We start from the raw sequence: 20,864 nt of genomic DNA, 5'->3' as shown, positions 1-20,864 counted from the left end.
TGGAACTAAAGAGCCCCAAACCTGTTCCAGCATGACCATGCCCCTGTGCACAGAGAGAGCTCCGTGAAGACATGGTTTGCCAATGCAGGTGTGGAAGAAATCAAGTGACCAAGTGGGTCAAGTGAACAAGGCTTTCTTGCCCAACATCAGTGCCTGACCTCACTAATGCTCTTGTTGCTGAATGAGCACAAATCCCCACAGCCCCATCTCCAAAATTTAGTGGAAAGCCTTCCCAGAAGAGTGGAGGTTATTATAACAGCAAAGGGGGACTAAATCCATATTAATGCCATTGGCTTTGAAATGGGATGTTCAATAAACACATGGGTGTGATGGTCAGGTGTCCACATACTTTTGGCCATATAATGTATATGTACCCATGATGCCAGGTACATCTACACAATACTAACATTCTAAACATCTTCAGGTTCTTATCAAGTTATACCAAAGAACATATCGTAAGCTACCGTAATGTTCATAAAACAACAGTCCATTGTAAAATCCCACAGTGATATTTGTACATCATAAATACACTTTATATGACATAACAGGAGCTTTAGTTTGATTCATATCTCCCCATGCATATGCAGAAATGCCAACATTTACACATTTTAACATCAGACTGCGCTGCTAGAAGTTATCCCTCAATAGTATGCAAAGAGAGCAGTCTTGCTTTTCTTCCTCAATAAAAATATCAGCTGTGACAATGATCCTGTTAGTCTGGAATGATTGACAGTTGCACAGGTGTTTCGACTTCTCTGATATTAACTGCCTCCTTGGAAACCCCGCCCCCTTTCTTTATCTCTCATGAATAATATCTTGGCTGGATTTTCATGCTTGAAACATGCACCCTCGCTTTCTGTCAGGGTAACTGGAGAATGTTTTGAGTCTGTTAATTTGGAAGAAAATGTCTCATTGTATGGTTGACTAATCTTACACAAGTATGTAGCTGTGTTATGTTTCTAAGTATGGTTCTATAACTATAGAAAAATTTCTGCCAGAAATGGTCAAAAAATGGTACTTTTTTGGTTTAAAGAGGCGGTTTAGAGAGAAAAATAAATAAAAAGGTGTACCATGAAGTGTCAAATCTAACACTTAATCATTTTAATGGTAATGATATTTAGAAAGTGATGCAAAATGCTGATGCATGGATCAGTGCAGATGTTCAAACAGCACAGTTAAGCCTGGCATGGTAGAACCTGGAGTGTGTATATGTACTGGACTCTATAGTAACACCAACAGCTTCAGGGAAAAACTGCTGATGCTTGTCTGCTTTAGTTAGTACTTTCCTGCTTATAAGTTTTTCTAGTGTCTACATAAATTGCCCTTGAAATCAAAATTGGTGTTACAGAGCTTTGTGTACTTGTCCCTTAGTCTTATGGACGCTGAATCAATACTATATCTCGAGAAAAATATCATATTTGTGCAAATCTTTGTCATCATCCAATTAAATGCTCTCTTGAACCGTGTGTATCCCGCCCTTGGATGCGGGTCTTTCTCTACAGGAGCAGAGTGTTAACAGGGTGCATTTGGGTTCATCAATATTCCCCCTTCCAACCGTCCCTTAGTTGAGAAAAAATGGTTCATTTGTTTTAAAGAGTGAGGAATTTGTACATTGTGAGTTATGTGGCAGACACTTTTCAGAGCTTTTTACAAATTTTGGCTGTTCAGTATTGGAATATATCGCTTCCTCAGACTGAGGGAGAATCGATCCCATCTTTATACGCCGTCGGTGCTTCTCCATCAGTAAGAGTACATGAAAGATTAGCTAGCTCTCTAAACTACTGTCAGGTTTGTTTAGATTTGGCAGGGAAATGACATATCTTGAACACTTGTTGGCTGTTGTGTAAGTCAGTCAAGCAATTCAACATGACATAACATGACTTCCTGTTTCAAAAGGAAATACGTCAACATTCAGAATCAAATCACTGTTAAGAAGCCATTTCAGGGGGACTGAAGGGTGTGCGTAGAGGTTACAGTAGAACCTCATATATACATTTACAACAGTTTCTACATTAGTACTGAAAATGGAGTGCGGCAGGACTATGCATTATTCCTCTTTGGGGTTTGGCTGCATATGCATTGCAGGCCACGAGACCCAGGTTGCTTATAATGCAGTATGCTGAGGGCATTTGTTAAATGATTTGCTATTGAAATCCAATTATTTGGTCAGTTTTATGCTGCCTCAACATTCTCTGTTATTGAAGTTGCTTCAGAAGCAGGCTATGTAGATTTGAGACTGAAAATGAATTAAAATGCTAATTAATGGTATGCAGCTTAAAGGAGTGGAGAAAGGGCACTGTTGCTGCAACGATTTCGCGGTTTGTTATTGACTGGGATAATGGCGTCCTAGAGTTCAGTGTGAAAGCGATAGCCATTTCACACACTAATTGATTTCGGGTGGTTATCGCCCACTTTGATATGTCCTGTTACATTGTGCTATGGGTTTGAAAGGAACAAGAATCTAAAGAGGCTGTCAAAGGAAGACACGTTTGATTGTAGGGGTTATCAGGACATTAGCCATTAGCATTAGTTATTGATGTCTGTGTAAAGTTGTGTGTTTTGGTCTCTGTGTGTTTCAGTCTGACGACAGTGCCGAAGATAACCAGTCGGATAACCTGAAGTCCATTTCACTGGAGTTTGTGGACGACCCCAATTTCAAAAACAAAGTCAACTACTCCTACACTGCTGTACAGATCCCTACTGACATCTACAAGGGCTGTGAGTGCTGATATCACGTTTACTCTGACCCACACACACACACACACACACACACACGCACACACACGCACACAACACTCAGTAGTATTCATAGTCAACCCCATTTGATAATAGCTATCACCCTTGATGTCATACAAATATTATTAAATGTTTTGATTCAGTTTAAACTGACAAGCCACATAGACCAAAAATATCCTCTGATCTGATCCAATCTGGATTTCGTCCTGGATTTTCTTTCTGACAGTCCCTGAAGAATTGCAGCTTTTTTTTATTCATTCTATGATAAGGAATGATATTAGGGATTCTCTGAAAAGACAACTTGCTTCACTCAGGGAAAAAAAAGACTGCCGTTATCTGCATACTAAAAATCAGTACATAGATCAGAGTTTTTTTTCAACCTTGTGTGACGGATTTGTATTGAACGCAAAGAGACTTAAAACTTATCATGACTACGCATTGGTCAGTGATTTTTGATACTGTCATCGGTTGATAGAGGCTGTGTTAGACAGCTGAGATATGATGGTATATGATAAAAATAAAGAGCATACACAGAGTATATTAAACATGGCCTATGTGGTGAGTATGATATTTGTGGTGTGAAATATGTGCATGAGCAAACATTCGGACATAATGAATTACTGAATGCCCTACACGTTCAGCAGTTTCATTATAAGATGGATTGAGGGTGACCTTAAGACCCTGATTAAACATCTGTCTAATCTCCGTCCTTAGAGATCATAGAATATAGTAGAATAGAATATATAGAATATGTCCTATTTACACTTCTTCTGTTGCAGATGTGTGATTTAAACTCCATCAATTATACTAGTTTGCATACCTTTTCTATAGCTAGATTATGACCAGACATGATCAGACATTTAAAGACAATGTCTATTACATATAATACCTTACAGCTGAATACTAGCTATGACGGTTTATGCCCAAGGCTCACCCTTGCTGCAATGGATGATCTCACTTAAATACTATAGATTTGTACATAAGAACTGCTGCCGTAATCATAAAAACTGTCCTGTACTCATCTCAGGACTCTTATTCACAACATGCTCATAACAAACATCCTTTCAACACTCTTTGACCTTACTCTTCTACAACTGTATACGGTAATTATTTATATAATCACACTGTCTGGTATCACACAGAAGAGAATGGATTTCCTGTTGAGTCTGGTTTCTTGCTCATGTCCTCTCAGGGGGTTTTTCCTTGCCGCTGTCACATGCCTTGTAACAGTGTCTTTGTTCAAAATATATTAAACAAATAAAGTAAAATTTAATTGAATTCATGTCATATTTGTAACTAGAAATGATATAAATGAATGCTGTCTGTCAACAAGTAAAACCATGTCAAGATGTGCTACAGGCATTAAGCAAAGCAACATCATGAAGCTTTCAATTTGTAATCTTACCAGGGCTTCAAATCGCTATAATCATTCAGGCTGTAGGTGGAGGGAGTAACCAATCAATAGGTAACTGTGAGTGCGGGCGCTGCCACCAGAATCAGACGTGGAGGTTGAGGCTCATGGGAATTATAGCTCAGCCACCATAGGTGAAGAGGTAAAGAAAGGAAACCTTAGTGCTTGGGGGAAAATAGTGTTTGTCTGAGGAAAGAGGATTAATAATGATCAGGAAAACAGGGAGGCCAAGACCTTTTTAAGCTCTGTGGTTATGAAGGGCATAAAGAATGTCACATTCATGGAGGTCAGGATTCTCTTAAAGGGCTAGTACTGAAATTAAAGGTAAATAAAGGATCTTAGCAATTCAGAGTATATTGTAAAAAGCAGTTGGAGGAAATGGTGCACTAGAGATACAATCCTTTATTAGGGGGGCCAAGCACCATAGGTGTGTAGGAACCTTATTGTAATTGTTGTTTTCTTATGTTATATTAGGTTTACGTAAGAAACTCATGCTACAAATGTAGAAAAGTATACAGAGCTCTTCACTGTATAGTGATATGAAATTCCAACAGTAGTTATTGGGTAATAGTCGACTTATTACATGGAAGTAATCTCAGTAAAGACACAGCCATGCTCGGTTAACAACATTATTAAAAATTTCAGGTCCATTAATGCTCCTTTGGGTAAAATGGGACACTGGACTATATGATCAGTAGAAAAGAAGCCTTTAACAGTTATTCTGTCTGAGGTGCAACACAGACTAAGAAACTGTTAAGTGCTGAAGCTCTCACCAAACAGAGAGCTTTTTACTGCTGTTGTCATGTCTGAGGTTAGCACAGGCAGCGATAAGTGGTACTTTCTTACCACTTAATGCCAGTATAACCTTGTGAGTGTCTCTGAGAGACCCCTGTCATGGTGTAATGCAGGTCACTGGGGGGATTACAATGCTGCACTAAGGAGCCTGTTAAAAGGTGGCACTACTTCCTTTCACATCACTTTGTTTTACAAACCACACCATGGATACAGAGTCTAATTGAGTTCTTTAAATGGTCATTGAAAATAAGAAAATGTCACAAAGATGAAGTCTCGGTGAGCCACAAATGTATTTAGATATTGCAAAACAAAACCACCGAACACTTTTTTGCAATAATTTCACAGCCCGTTCACTCGCCAAGATCTCCCGAAACCATTCAAGAGTGTATCCATGCGTATCGAGAGATAGAAGAAGAGGACTGAGACAGAGACATGGCGAGTTGCGCCCATAATATTAACAGCTTGGAGTAAAAAGTGTGACTGTTCTATTTTGCAGGGCGAAATGGGCCGATTGGTGCGCACGTCCTGTTCGGAGTGGCCTGCCAGGGCTCTGTGGCCATTTATTGAGATTGAGAGCGTTCTCCGACTCGGCCATAATGAACCATTTTATGACTCATTATGCTGGCACTGAATTCCGCTGCCAAAGTCTGCAAACTTTCTAATTAGTGCAGGTCAAACAGCCAAACAGTTTTTAGTCTAATTATAACGGCTTATTACTGAGTGGCAGCAAAGGAGAAAGCAGAAAGGATGTGAGGTGAGCATGATATCAGGATGGAAAGAGTGGGAGCACCCTTTACATGTCTGCAGCAACATTTGAAAGTAAGCGTCAGAATTTGCTATTTTACCTGCACATTATAGACACCTACTCAACGCATAGTAGGCAGGGATTACAACCTAATTAATATTTTAACATGGATTATTGTTGTAAAATCCAAAATCGGCAGAGCTGTCAATAACACACGCAAAAAAAAATCACTTGTTTTCTTCACACAAATGTTTTCTTGACCTTTGCACATGACATCATCCATGCCGTTACTCCTGGGAAATCTGTAACGCACACTAACTGCATGCGTAATTGATCAGATTTCACACAAATTAGAAGTTTTAGTAAATCAAGGCATTAACGTTTTCCCAAGCACTCGTATGATTTCCTTTAATGCACCACCACACTGCAAATATGATTTTTCAATAGTTTGTCAGATGACTCTTGTCAGATTGCGGATTGAGTTTGGGATTTAACAAAAAAGGCTTGATGGCTTGAATTGATCATGAAATATGATTCTTAACACGTTTGCTCCTCTTGGAAAGCAGATTAACAGAATAGGCTTGTTGGCTTGAAGTGATCATGATTTGATATGATGTGGTACCTGAAAACCTTTAGCTACAGTGTCTGTGTAATGAGATGGCAATCCAGCTAATTATCCAGTTAACCTAGTTAACGTTAGTGAGGAAGAAAATGTAAATTATTTTTCATTATTCATTATTATTTCATTATTTTTCCGGTGATAAATAGAAATTTCCCATTAGCTCCACCTGTTGATCTAGTTTATTAGTTATTAATTATTTATTAATATAGTTATTAATTAGTTATTAACTATTTATGTGCTAATGGCACCTACAGTAAATATAATACACTTATACGGTAAGTCAATAACTCGGCATTTCGATACATTATAAATCTATAGTTTTAGTGAACAAAATATCTGATGGGTAACAACATCCCATAAGCATGGTAGAGGGGGAAAGATGGCATTGGGATGGCAGGAGGACATGGGGACATTTCCACTTTTATTATTCATGCATATTCATAGCATGAGCATGAGGGTAAAGATGCTGAGATTAGTGATGGTTTTCTGGATGTTTAAAACACATTAAACAATGTATTTATTAATTTAATTTTATTTATTAGTCATGATGGATCGTTTTATTCATGATTGCACATTTCAACTCAGTAAAGCTCAGTGTTAGCATTGACACAAAGACCTCGGCTTTACAATTATGCTAATGTAAAACCTGTGCATTTATTATTCAGCTTGTGTGTTGTTTTAATTCAATTCCCCTCTGTAAATCTCAAATGTCTGTCATAAGGGGTCTGTACTGTGGCTTGAATTAGTGATGGAAATTGTGAATATTAAAGGAAAATGGAACAAATAAATGCATGTGGATGAAAGCAGAGGAAGGCTGCTTTTGCTTGGTTGAATTAATTACCCACCTTCTCGAAGATGAGGCTGCCCTCTTTTCCTTTTTTTCTTCAGAGCATGGGAAAACACACAAGAAATGCCTTTTGTGTCCTGTTTTGAGGGCGGTAGCTGCTCTTACACTGCCATTAAAGGAAAAACTAATCGACGTGTGTGTGTGGTTGCGTGTGAGCGTGTGTGAGAGAGAGAGAGAGAGAGAGAGAGAGAGGTTTTCAGTCTGGCTTCGAGAAGTCATAGGTTTAAAAACAAGTGAACGTTTGATGGGAGGATCCCAGCCATGGATTATTTACGAGAATAAAAATGAGAAGTACGCATTTATATCTAAGTTGTGTGTTGCTTTATGAATCTCTCATGATGTTATAACGCCGCTACTAATGTAGGTCATGTGATGTCTCAGGAATATTTCCGTCTCCGAATCGTAAACTAGATTTTCTTTAGCCTCCGATGTCAGAATGGAAGCAGACGGAAGAAAGAGAAGGAACAGTGGGGTTTCACATATGTTTTTAGTGAGGGAGGATGGAGAGTTTGCTTTTAATCCCTCATCCTCCCACTTCTTTTGCTTTGTCTCAGTTCCGCCCCAAAGCCACTGAAGTAGCACTATCACTCTCGCCCACGCTAATTAAAAACGCCCTCCTCCACTCGCCGCCAAGCTCACAAATTCTATTACAATTGTTTACGGCTTATTGTGCCATTTTTAATTAAAAATCTTTCTTCCTCTTCTTCGTCATCTTATTCATCTGTTTCTCCTTTTTCTGCGTTCACCCTTGTTCTTGATCTTTTCTGTCTTCTTCTTCTTCTTCCTCCTCCTCCTCTTCTTCTTCTTCTTCTTCTTCTTCTTCTCCTCTTGCTGCTGCTTTTTCTCTCTTCAGTGCTGGTGTCGTTGGGGGTTCAGGCTTTGGCTTCTGTTTCTCCTCCTTCCTTTTCTTCACCTTCACCTTTATCATCGGCATCTTCTTCTTTGTCGTTCTCTTTTCTTCTGTTGTACTCTTTCTCAGGCAATTTGCGATTTAATTTCACTTCAGTTCATTTAGAAGTGGATGAATTCATTTGATGGGATTTAAGGTGTTACGTCAGCACCGGTTCCCATCAGCTCCATCAGACTACGACCAGATCACATGACCCTGTCACGTGCTACTGCTCTTCTGTTCATCACGCTCACCTGTTCTGCATTTCTCCCTTGATTAATATCCACATTTAAATCCTGATATTCCTTTGTCTAGTTGCTAAGTCTCTGTCTCGTATTGTGTATTTTATTCCTACTTCTCGTCTTGCGCAGTTTGTGTTTTATCTAATAAATTGTCTGCACTTGTATCCATCTCCACCACTATGGGACCGGAAGCTGATGGAGTTCGCATCTGCGTTATTTGTAAATTTGCTGTAATACAGTATATAATATGTGTGTGCAGGCTTTACTTTTGATATAGAGGTGTGTGTGCAGGACTGTTTTTTTGATCAAGTGGCTGAATGTTTGAAGACTTTATATAAAATTACATGGTCAATGTGACAGCAAGGTCTGAAATAGTTTCTCTTCAATAGCTTCCTTCATGTTTGTTACTTACGTTCATGATCAGGAACTCATGGGCAATTTTTGGCTATCTATGATTTTTCCTATCAGTCTGTCCTATACGTCCATCCATCATTGTGTCTGTCCAAGATGACTTTTAGCATGATATGTCATGAACGAGTGGTTGAATGTTTGTAGGATTTATAAGGAATTATCACTGTAACCAGTAGATGAACTGATTAGATTTTGGAATTCATCCAAACAGCATCAAGGTCACAGCAAGGTCAAAAAAAATTCTGAAATAGTTTCTCTTCAATAGCTTACTTCCTGTATGTCATGCAAAGATTTTACATACACCGTCATGATCAGGAACGCAAGACCGGTTTTCATCCCTATCTATGATTTTTGCTATCAGTCTGTCCGTATGTCCATCCATCAGTGTGTCTGTGTGTCCGTCCAAGATGCTTTTCAGCACGATATCTCATGAACAATGAGGAATTATCACTGTAACCAGCAAATGAATGTAGATTTTGGAATTCATCCAAATAGCCTCAAGGTCACAGCAAGGTCAAATGTCTAAAATAGTTTTTCTTCAATAGCTTCCTTCATGTTTGAGGTATATTTTGAGGGTATTTATGGCATTCAAATGAGTAACATGTAGGACTAGACTTGGTGTAGAGGCATCCCCAATGACGCCTTAGGCGTAAAGTTCGACTTATTTAATTCCACTCACGTCTGCTCCTGCACAAAATTCAGCCATTCTCTCCCGCAGTTGATATTTCTGTTTGATCTCGATACAGTTTTCTAAGACATTTTGTTGGTCCTGTTTCCAAAAAATATTATAAACAATAAAGCATTTACTGAAAATGACTGAAGGAAGACCATAAACGTACCTTGGACCCAACGTGTAATACGCCTCCTTGTTAATTAACTAAATTAACCTTGTTAATTTTGTCCTGTCAGTATTATACCTCAATGCCCACTCCCATCTGCTAAGGAGTAAAAAAATCGCTCGCTGCTACATCTCTCATGATCCCAGTCCTGATGTACATGTGTAGCTTAATATTTGGCACCACTATCGACTATCATTTTGCCTGTTGCTCAGACATCAATAGGAATGTTTCATGCTCATCTGTTCACGTGTGTGTGTGTGTGAACTAGCAGTCTTGCCTCGGATTCTTGGTCTTCCTTTGGCAGACGACTAATGAGCAACGTACATTAAGAAAGAGTAGGCCCATCGCTCTTCCAAGCGTCTGCTGCGCGTCTAGATAATAACACACACTCCATCATCTGAACTGAATGGTCTGTTATGACAGGTCATCATCACTTCTCTACATCATGTGCTTCTGTGTATGGTGCTTGTGTCTGGATAACGTGAGTGTCAGTGATGTGTGTTAACGTGCAGGTAAAAGTTGTGTACCTAACAGTGTTTTTAATTTTTAAGCTTTTCGATAAATGGGCATGTGTGACTACATGTGCATTTACTTTACTGATTAACACTTATAGATTATGTTCAGTCAAAATGAGCCGTTTGAACTTTCTATACAAAAAAATAGTGATTTCTAAGCACCACCGAGTATACTGTGGTGTCACACAGATCATGGTAATGATGATAATATAGTATAAGCAATAAAACATAATGGGAACCGTTATATGAAAGTAATCAATGACATAATCATGAAAATAATCACAGCATCCTGAAATTGATTATTTTTTAGAACATCTTCAAGACAAGTTATCACTTACGTTATAGCAGCTCCTCACCAGCCTTTTTTTTTTTGCCAAAAATGTTTGTTGATGATATGCACAGCCAAAAATGAGCATTTTGCTGTCATCTGACTATAAGAGCATTCTGCGTCATACCGTCTATCAACCATCTATCAAGCATATCAAGTATTAAGATTTAAGGATTAAGATTTTTTTGTCTCTGTTTCCATTAATATTGTTTTTTATTAATGATAACAGTCATGATTATGATGTGATGTCATATAATTGGGCACAGTATTACAAAATTAATCTAAGATGAAAAGAAAGTCAGTGCCTTGTCCATTGTTAAGTAGTGAGCAGTGCATTTGGGTTCATGCTCTCCACAAAGCATCCATCGTTTCAGAACGCTGCTCCTCATCAGACCCCTGGAGAGCAGCCATGCTGTCCTTCAGTGAGTAATAAGAGCAGAGCAGAACCACTGCCAGCACTTTCTGGCCCATAAATCGCCCATATAACCTGTTCCTCTCTGCGACAAGCCCTGTTCCATAATGGCCTAAACGTTTAGCACAAGCAGCGCTCCTAAATGCATCAAAGGGAGTGTGTCTGATGGATTAGCTTTTAAAGCCATCACAGGTCCCGCTGTCTCTCTCTCTCTCTCTCTCCCTCTCTCTCTCTCTCTCTGTCTGAAGGATGAGCCTGAGGCCCATTCTTCAGGGGAGGGTTCGTTTCTTTTATCATCTGTCTGGTGAAAGTCGTGACGCGTCCTCAACGAATAAATCAGAGCAGTTTGGCCCTTCTTTTCTTATCTACCCAGCCCTCATATTTCTGAGTAGATGACCTGCCAGAGCCCTGCACTTGTGTGTGTGTGTGTGTGTGTGTGTGTGTCTGCCTGTCCACTGACAGTAGAGGAGGTATACCCACATGTATGCAGTACAAACACAACTCTGTGGTGTCTGTCATAGTATCCTTGACTCAAAGACACACACACACACACACACACACAGAGGGAGAGAGAGAGAGAGAGAGAGAGAGTGAATATTCACCATTGTGTTTGTGTTTCATTTTTCACTCACTATGTTAACCTTAATCTGCTCCGGTCTGCATTTTGGCCTCGTAATCAAGATAACTAAAAATAGCAATAAGCTGTACTTGTATTTATAAAGCAGTAATTAACCTCATTCGTGAGTTTATAAACCACATCCACTTTGTGGTCTGCCTTCCGTGCATCAGCTTGAGTACTCAAACACGTTAAAAAACAAGGAAACAGTGAAGCACATTTCCTTTTCAGACAAAAACTAGGTGTGCATTCAGATATTAATGAACCTAGAGTTTTAAATTGCCACAGACAGAACAGACACATATGCATTTGTGTCACATAAACCACAGAAGGCCAGCACTGTGTTGCTTTCTTACGCAAAGAAAATCACAAGGAGGCAATGTTATAATTGTAACATAAAGTTTAATGCTTAATATTGCTCATATTGTTTTTTTCCCCAACAGATTTTTATTTTTTTTAATTTACATTTCTTGGACATCCATTATTGTCCTCACACAGAAATAATAAAATAGGCTATAACATAGGCTATGACCCTCATTCTGAAACACACTACATACTTACCTAGTGTATTATATACTCACTAGAACTTTCTCTATGGTCATTCTGAAAGCTCATCCCAGGCCTAATTGAAAACTACACAGGAAGTTGGTAACACAACAAAAAAAAAAGTCTGTCATGAGGAGGTCACATTTCTTCAGGTGTCTTCAGGTTTAGGTGTTCCTTAACCCTGTCTGCCTCAACAGTTATAACAGAGAAGAACTGAGAAACACCTCTTTTTCTCATCCTTCCCTCCTCTCTTCTCTCTCCGCCTTTCTCAGCTACTCATTACTAACCTGATTGCACACAGTGGTGTGTGTGTATGTGTGTGTTTGTGTGTGTGTGAAAGCTGCGGCACTGATGAGAGATTTAGTGCATGCCATGTTAGGAGGCACTCTTTTACAATTTTATGATTTACACTGGCTTAAACATTTCAAGCTATCTGACTGTTCAATTCTCCAAGTCTGTATGCAGTGAGGCAGAGACAGCACAAACATATACAGAGAGAGAGAGAGAGAGAGAGAGAGAGTGGGGAATAGAAAGACAGACATATTCGTGTGTGCCATGTAGGTCACTAATCAAGAGCTGTACACAGTGCTGCAGGAGAATGAAGTTCGCCAGAGCAGACAGAGACACGGCCGTAGCTATGAGGAAGCTTAACACAGCGAGACATACAGGCACACAATGGATAAGAGGAGGAGAGACAGCAGGAGCAGGAGAAACACAGCAGAAAGTAGAACACTGCAGACATGGAGAGTTGAACAGACAGATAGTTTGAAAAGTTTGAGCTAGAGTAAATGATAAAATTGTAAAAGAGTACCTCCTAACATGGCTAAAATTTCCAATAATGCACCTCAGCCACTGCAGGGCGTCGGCTATCATAGACACACACTAACTCTTCCTCCTGTTACATGGCGGCACTTCTTTCCAAATGAATTGGCTAGTCTTTTTTGTCTTGGGTGGATTTTTTTTTGGATTGCTTTCTTGTGTGTGCATGGTGCCTTGCGATGAAGTGTCTCATCCTGGGTGTATTCCCACCTTACACTCAGTGTTCCTGGGATAAGCTCCAGATCCACCACAATCCTAAATCCTGAATGAATGAATTGATGTATTTATTGTGTCCAGCTTGATCAGTATGTAAATGACTACTTTCATTTGAAAAGCCCTTGGGATTATGCATACTTTGTCCAAAATGTCCAGGAACCTTCATGCAGTCTTATTAAATTTTATTGTATCTAGCAGTATTTACACATCTCGATTAGGCACCTCACACCCATTTTCTCCCTAATTTAGTCATGGCCAGTTCCCTGTCACACAACAACTAACAACCAGGGAAGACAAAGGCTATCATGTGCTTCCTCCAAGCAATTTGAATTGTTGCTCTTGCAACATCAGGGGGCGGAGTAACACACTAGAGCTCTCCGCCCCCTCCTGCATGCATGATGCCCATGATTGGCTAGTGTGGCTGTGATTGATAGAGGAGAGACAGCATGCCACCCCTCCCTCCCTGAGACTACAGCTAATTTTGCTCTCGACTCCTGGCCGCGGCTGGCTGTGGCTGACTCGTGATCTCCGTACGATAGGGCATAACCCTTTTTAAGGGTTGTTTTCACATCTGTCCCAGGCTCATGTACCACCTTGCTCAAGGTCACATCTGATGTTAGACTGCTGTTCTTGGATACCCTGGGAATTCTGACATTCTCCTGCTTTCATTTTTATGGCCGTGCAATGCCAACTGTCTGGTTTTGTCCATTATCAGAAATATCTGCTTTTTAAATTATCTGGAGCTGGGCTGGAGGAGCAGGTTAATAGAGGTGAAATGGCTTGTCAGGAAATTTTTTTTTACAATTCATTTTCAGCTATAACCTACTGAATAAACCATTTTAATTCACTGATAGGCATTGATTGAGATGTTATTGATCAAGATTTTATTTTTCCATCTCTGAACATTTCCAATTATCAGTTATTCCAAGGACTGTAAGGTGGCTGAAATGTTATGAGGTGTATTGATGTCCTTTTGCTTTTGAAATTATCCTCAGCACAATTACTTACTAGATTTATTAACACTTTAACCTGTGGAGTGCAACAGCACCACCAATAGTTGTAAGAAAAATACACAGAATGGGATGAATAATTGAGTCTGGGCTGATTTCTTTCTAGCCCAGAGTGTAGACTCATGCAGTTTATCAGTGACAGCAGTGTCAGGAGATTACACAGAGTGAAACACCCCCTAGATTAGATCTCTATTTGGCCTGATATAGTTCAGCCTCATTTGCTGACACATCTGTAACACATCATCAGCAGTGATTGAGAAGGAACATGTGAAGTAATAGACGTGAGTGTAATGAATACGAATTAGGTGGATTATTTACACTTCTTTCTCCAAGTAGATAGATTGAGCACATATTGTCCAATCAAAGTGCAAATTACACAAAAGGACAGATGAGAGAAGTGTTCGTTTAGTGAGGTCTTCTTGTTTGTTTGTTGGTTTTTAACAAAAGGGTTTCAGATTTTCTGTTTACCATGTTTGGTATTCGGAGGAAAGACAGCATGAACCCAGTAGAGCATCACAGACTTGAAACACTAAAAGATCACAAATGCATCTGCCTGTGTGCCTTGAAGTGTGTGTAATATTTTGCCCCACATCATTCTTCAATTGAGTTCAATTCAATTCAATTCAATTTGTATAGCGCTTTTAACAATGGCCATTTTCACAAAGCATATATATTTACAGAAATATATAAATTCAGGATAGAAATTTTAAACGTATAAATTTACAAATTTAGAAATTTATCCCTAATGAGCAAGCCAGTGGCAAGGAAAAACTCCCTGAGATGATATGAGGAAGAAACCTTGAGAGGAACCAGACTCAAAAGGGAACCCATCCTCATTTGAGTGACAACGAATATAAATAATTATAAATAATTCCCTTCTATAACTGTGTACTACATGGACAACAAATGCAATTGTGTAACCAGGAAATTCATCATAGTTTTCACATGAAGTCTATTTTGTTGAAATTGTCAACTGTTCACTGATGGAGACTTGAGTGCAAAACTGTTCATTGCAGTTGTAGTCCTAAACCCTTCTTAATATGCCATTGATGAATCCTTATGATAAAATGCATTGCTTTACCTGTATAGTTTCATCGTTTCGTTGATTTTAGCCCGCGACGCTATCACAACCAGAGGACTGCATTTATTATTATTATTATTATTATTATTATTATTAGATAACCATATTTCTTAACTGCTTAAACCTTTGTACTTTCAAATAGATTTTGCACTGAAATGTCTTAAAATAATAATGACGTCTTGTTCTTTCTCTCTCTCCTTCTCAGCTCCCACTATTCTGAACGAGCTGAACTGGACGCAGGCGCTGGAGCGGGTGTTTATAGATAACAGCAGAGAGGACCCCTCACTGCGCTGGCAGGTCTTCGGAAGTGCCACCGGTGTTACCAGATACTACCCAGGTGAGTCCTAAAAGGATTCGTGTCCGATCCAGTGTAGATATTACTACATACTGACACATCTGTAGAATAAGCTAGGCAATATTTTAATACTCCATATAGATTTGGTGCTGCTGAATAAGTGTCTCTGGCAGCCTGAATCTGAGAGGAAATAATCCTCTCATACTGTATTGTGAAAGGATTAGTCAATCATTATGGTGTTTGAATATGTCTCTCTTTAATCTTTAATTCTCTCAAATCCTGGTTACTTCCCTTTAACCAGCTTAGTTTAAATAAATGACCCATAAGGAACATTAGAATTTAAAAAAAAATGGGGTTTTGCTTTTTGGGAGTAAGTACATCTAATCAATTTGAATCTAGCTTTTTTTCCTTTTAATAAATCACTATTTTTTGACACACTATAAACTACAGATGTTGTATAAGTTAACAGACTTGTTGTTATATGAGTTCATCTTGTCTTTCATCTTATCTTTCTCTTTCTCTGTGTTCCTCTCCTTGTCTTTTCTCTGTCCATCAGCTACTCCATGGAGAGCACCTAACAAGATTGACCTGTACGATGTGAGGAGACGGCCTTGGTGAGTGCAGCTTGTCATGCCCTTCTCTCTACCACCAGAAGAAAGACATTTAAACCTTGAGCTCATTGTTTCCAGTGAGTGGAAATTGGTGGCGTCCTGCTAAGAGCCAAGCAGGCATGCGGCGCTCAAATTACAGACTTAAATCGAACCTCACATGCTTGCTTACCCTTAACAGCCGAGCCTGAAGATTACAGTTTCTCCCAGTCTTGGGTCAGTATGTGTCAGCAATGTTCAAACAGGTCAGGTCTGTCCCAGTTTGCTTTTCCTGTCCTATTGCATCATGCAGACAAACGCTGTCTCGTAAACAAAGCATGAAATAGGAGAGGTGCACATTTTGTATACAAAATCAATATAACTATTTTTGCGTAGGCTGTTGTTCCAACAAATTTGAGCAAAATTGAGTGTCAGGAAGCATTAGTATAGCACTTGTCCTGTGGCTACCTAGCAAAACAAGAAGTCGTTTAAAATGCGCTTGCACTGACGAAGCTAGCTGACCCACTAGTGTTGTAGGAAGAGGCCACAGTTGGCTGAGACCGTGTCTCCCAGAGCACCCGAGTGCTAGCAATGTGCTAACAAGGCTCCTGTGTGACAGGGTAATTAAGTTCTTGCTCTGTGAGACTGTCCGCTGCGCATTCACACAGAAAAAAAAAGGAATCCCCAAATACCTGTACAAAGCTGTTAACACCAGCTGAGGACAGGCAACAAACCTTGGGTCACTATTATCAAAGCTAAACAGATGATTTTGTTTAAGATGGAGTGGCACAGAGAGCTAAAGCTTCAGTATGTGTTTAACATGTGCATTCTTCTTGGGTCAAAATAATCCATTTTAAAGTTTTACTGAAAAGTGGAACAATATTACATGATCCAGCATTAAGGTTTATGTACTTGGCTCATTTTCTGTAACAAATATGATTTTTTTAAATTTAAATTATTAGGGGTATTAGGGGTGTAGTATAATGTCACTATAGAATATCTATATATAGTGCTCCAAATATCCATATGTGTATCTGTATTTAAATTTATACCCAAAGTGGGCGTGACCTAAACTGGAAGGATTTTTGCTTGTTTGCTTTTAATGAAGTATTAACACTATCAAAGTGCATCCAAGGGTCCCTGGAGGACTAGTGGTTAGGGTACAGCGCTCTCACTGCTGTGGCCCGGGTTCGGGAACCGACCCCAGCCACTGGAGTTGCGTGCAACAGTGCGCTCTCTGTGCTGATCCCAAGCCCGGATAAAATTGGGTAGGGTTGCGTCAGGAAGGGCATCTGGCGTAAAAAAACGTGCCAAATCAAATACGCGGACCAATGATCCACTGTGGCAGCCCCTAATGGGAGCAGCTGAAAGAGGAACAGCGAATTATTATTATTATTATTATTATTATTATTATTATTATTATTATTATTAGTTGTATGTGCCAGTAATTCTAACAAATTTCTGTTCCACAAAATATAAACACACTATTCACCTAATTTAAACCACTGCAACCCTGACCAGGTGTTCATTACTACGTTACCCATCAGCCCCTGCACATGACATCACACACACTCCTGAGTCACATTAAGGTCTAATAAGCAATGGTATTTAAGTTCTGTCTTTGGTAGCACTCTTTGTCTTGCGTTAGTTCTTGTGCTTCTGTGTTTGCCTCATTCGTGTTTTTCTAGTTCATGTTCCTAGTGTTTGTTATCGTGTTGCACCGATTAAACCATATCTGCACTTGCATCCGCCTCCGACTCCACTCCCTGACACCAGGCAGTTACTGAAGATGACTGAATGAACGCAGAAAGCCACATGTTCATGTTAATGCACTTTGGGCATTTTATCTTCATATGAAAATAAAAACAACATCTTGTGTGACTTTTTGTTTGTGTCCCCAGATACACACTTCTAGTCTCAATGAGATTGTATATCACTCCTTGTGAACCTTTCTGGCAAGGTCAAAAAATACTAATAGTAACAGTTAGAGTGCCCCTATTCATATCTCTATGTGTATTCATTTAGAACAGATTTATTCCTTCATTCTGAATGTCTTGGTCAATGAGACATCCATTGCTTCAGTGTCCAGGCAGGAGGACGGGTGATGATGCCATTTAAAAAGGTTCCCTATAGTCTGTCCCAGTGCGTGACCTAGTGTGTGATGTTACGCTGTGTACCTGGGTGTGTGCCTGAGCAGTGATCTATCTCTGAGCTCGTGTTATCCCTCCAAAATATTCCCTGCCCTCTCAGAGCCCTTTTTTGCACTGTCGCTTAGCAACCCATGGCCAGCTGTGCTGATTGACAGGGCCGTGACAAGGTGCCAGTCAGGACGCGTCGGGTCAAGTTTGTGTGATTATGGGCCAGCACACTGTCTCTGTGTGTTACACTCTCCGGATGACTTCACCTGTCCCATGGGTTCAAATGATGGTTAAAGCCAACCACATCGATGTAAGGGATCATGACAAGCTGAGGACGCGTGCAAAAGAAAAAGGAACAATCTAATAACGTATGTAGACACATATATAACCATATATGCAGGAGAAACCAACAGGAGTGCTGGGATTCATATTTTTATCAATCAGATGATGTTCAGATCAATTTTATTGTCATCTCTTCTATATAAATGTGTATAATGGAGCAAAGTATAGTATATAAAGTAAAGTATATAAATGTGTATAATGGAGCACTGTAATGCAACAGACAATACAATAGATTTGTAAACAAAACACCATAAATTGCAAAGAATGACACTCGTATAGAACTTCCACCCTTAGAGAATCCTAATCCTAGATCAGCACCACTTTTTATAAAATATTGTGAAGTACAATTTGGATATTATAACTGGCTTCCTAGACACCAATAATGTTAATCTATAAATTAAGCCCATTAGATCTTAACAGTTTATTTACACACATACATACATTTGCACAAATACTGTAGTAAAACTCATTCTTTATTCCACAGTTATATCAGGTATCATATAATTAGTTTTGCCTTTTAAATGTTCACTTTAAAAAAACACATGCTCAGAAAAGAAAGTGTTCCTCAGACAGCGCAAACATGTCTGACAGGGAGAGGTCATGGACCTTAACATTTAACACCACTCTTCATAAAAGGCAGTGAAATAGACACAAAATTAACATAATTCAGATCAATACACACATACCAGACTTTCCTCAGGTTAATTCTCACTTTTCAAAAGGATGCTGATAAGACAATGAGGAGCGCTAAAGAGGAGCTGAACCTAGATCAGCAACCTTACAAAAAAAAAGATATGGGATAAGTATAAATACAGAGCTTAACAGCTTTACGTACACAGAGTCGTAGTCGAAGTTGGCAAGTTACATCAACGGCATGCTGGGAAAGTTGCTCGTATTCAGAGTTGTGTCACGCAGCTACTTTAGTTGATTTTCTGTGAGCCCATTCAGATTATATAAATCACCCAAGTATAGTTTACACCTCTGAGATTGACAGATTTTTCTTGAGTCGATGCATCCGAGACAAGGTTTTTCAACAGCATATAGACCACCAAGCACTTGCATTTAGAAAATGCAAAGAAGAAGAAAATGTAATACAATGTAAAGTAAAATCAAGAGACAGTTTAAAAATGAAGAATAAAAATATTATGAATTATGAATGAGAAGATGACAAGCTTTGAAATGAACATCTAACATCTAAATCTTGTATATTTCCAATACAGTCAGGTCCATAAGTATTTGGACAGGGACACAATTTTTGTGATTTTGCTTCTGTACACCACCCCAGTGGATTTGAAATGAAGCAATCAAGATGTGATTGAAATGTAGAATTTCAGCTTAAATTTAAGGGGTTTAACAAAAATATTGCATTTACTGTTTAGGAATTGCAGCCATTTTTTACAGAGTCTCTCCACTTTCACAGGCTCAAAAGTTAATTGGACTCTTGACTCATAAACAGTTTCCTCGTTATTTCATGACTATATAACAAATATCTGCAATTCCTAAACGGTTAATACAATATTTTTGTTAAACCCCTTCAAGTGTCGTTTACAATTTTATCCATAATAAATTAGTTCTTGATATAAGCAGTGTCTCCGACTATGATGCTTTGTGGATTAAAAGGGATAATATTTTAATTAATGAATAGTATAATTTATATGCATTTAATATTGGCCTCAAAAAAGTGTATTTACAGCCCAAAACATACATTTCAGCATGGCATATTATGGTTACATCAAGCTGTCAGAAAAATGAGACTGTCACAAGAAAAATGGGCTTAAGTACAAGGCCAGAAAGGCAGAATCGGCTAAAACACGCCTCTGCTTTATGCTAACTCCATCCTGCGCGTGTAGTTCTTGCACAAATCTCGGATTGTAGTTAAGTCTGTAGTTACGTATGAGGTCTGAATACAGATATGTGCCATTTCTGTATTAAATCCTCACTCTGCGCTCATAACTGAACTCTGAATACAGACCACAGACACTCATTTTCTACGTTTCCTGAAAATAATTTTATAGTAATGCCTGGGAAATGAGACAATGTCCTGGTGATGTTATTAGTGAGGTTTAGGAAAAGTTAAAGTATATTAAGGTTGTATGTATAGAGTAAACAAGCTATAGGATAAATAGGATGAAATCCAGTAAAAATATGCGACTGCGTTTTAAACTGCTGATAATGTTTGGTCTTCTCTAAAGGCACTTTGAAACCTTAATAATGATTTAAATTTGTTTAATTTAAGATTTTGCTATAATCCGAAAGTCTTACTTAAAGGCAGAGTGTGCAATATTAGATGAGAGGGTAATGTAATTTGCCAAATAATGAATTCAGGTTAGAATGTTAGGCTATGCTTAGTTACGGCAAGGAATGAGACGAGGCAGCTTTCTGAAGTCAAAAGCCATCCATAATGTCAGTACCGTAAGAAATG

At 39.0% G+C, this 20,864-nt stretch overlaps 1 protein-coding gene across 2 annotated transcripts in view; it reads left to right on the top strand.

Moving 5' to 3' along the window:
* The window catches only part of cacna2d2a (calcium channel, voltage-dependent, alpha 2/delta subunit 2a), a 223,336-nt gene that overhangs the window by 139,978 nt on the left and 62,494 nt on the right, over positions 1-20,864 (top strand). For both annotated transcript variants that reach the window (XM_034300325.2, XM_034300328.2), the window contains 3 exons: positions 2,580-2,718; positions 15,286-15,417; positions 15,932-15,989. In XM_034300325.2, the coding sequence (XP_034156216.1) occupies positions 2,580-2,718; positions 15,286-15,417; positions 15,932-15,989 (329 nt within the window). The remainder of the gene's footprint in view (positions 1-2,579; positions 2,719-15,285; positions 15,418-15,931; positions 15,990-20,864) is intronic.

Source organism: Pangasianodon hypophthalmus, chromosome 2, assembly GCF_027358585.1.
Source record: "Pangasianodon hypophthalmus isolate fPanHyp1 chromosome 2, fPanHyp1.pri, whole genome shotgun sequence".
Classification (NCBI taxonomy): domain Eukaryota; kingdom Metazoa; phylum Chordata; class Actinopteri; order Siluriformes; family Pangasiidae; genus Pangasianodon; species Pangasianodon hypophthalmus.
This window is presented reverse-complemented; position numbering and strand designations above follow the sequence as displayed.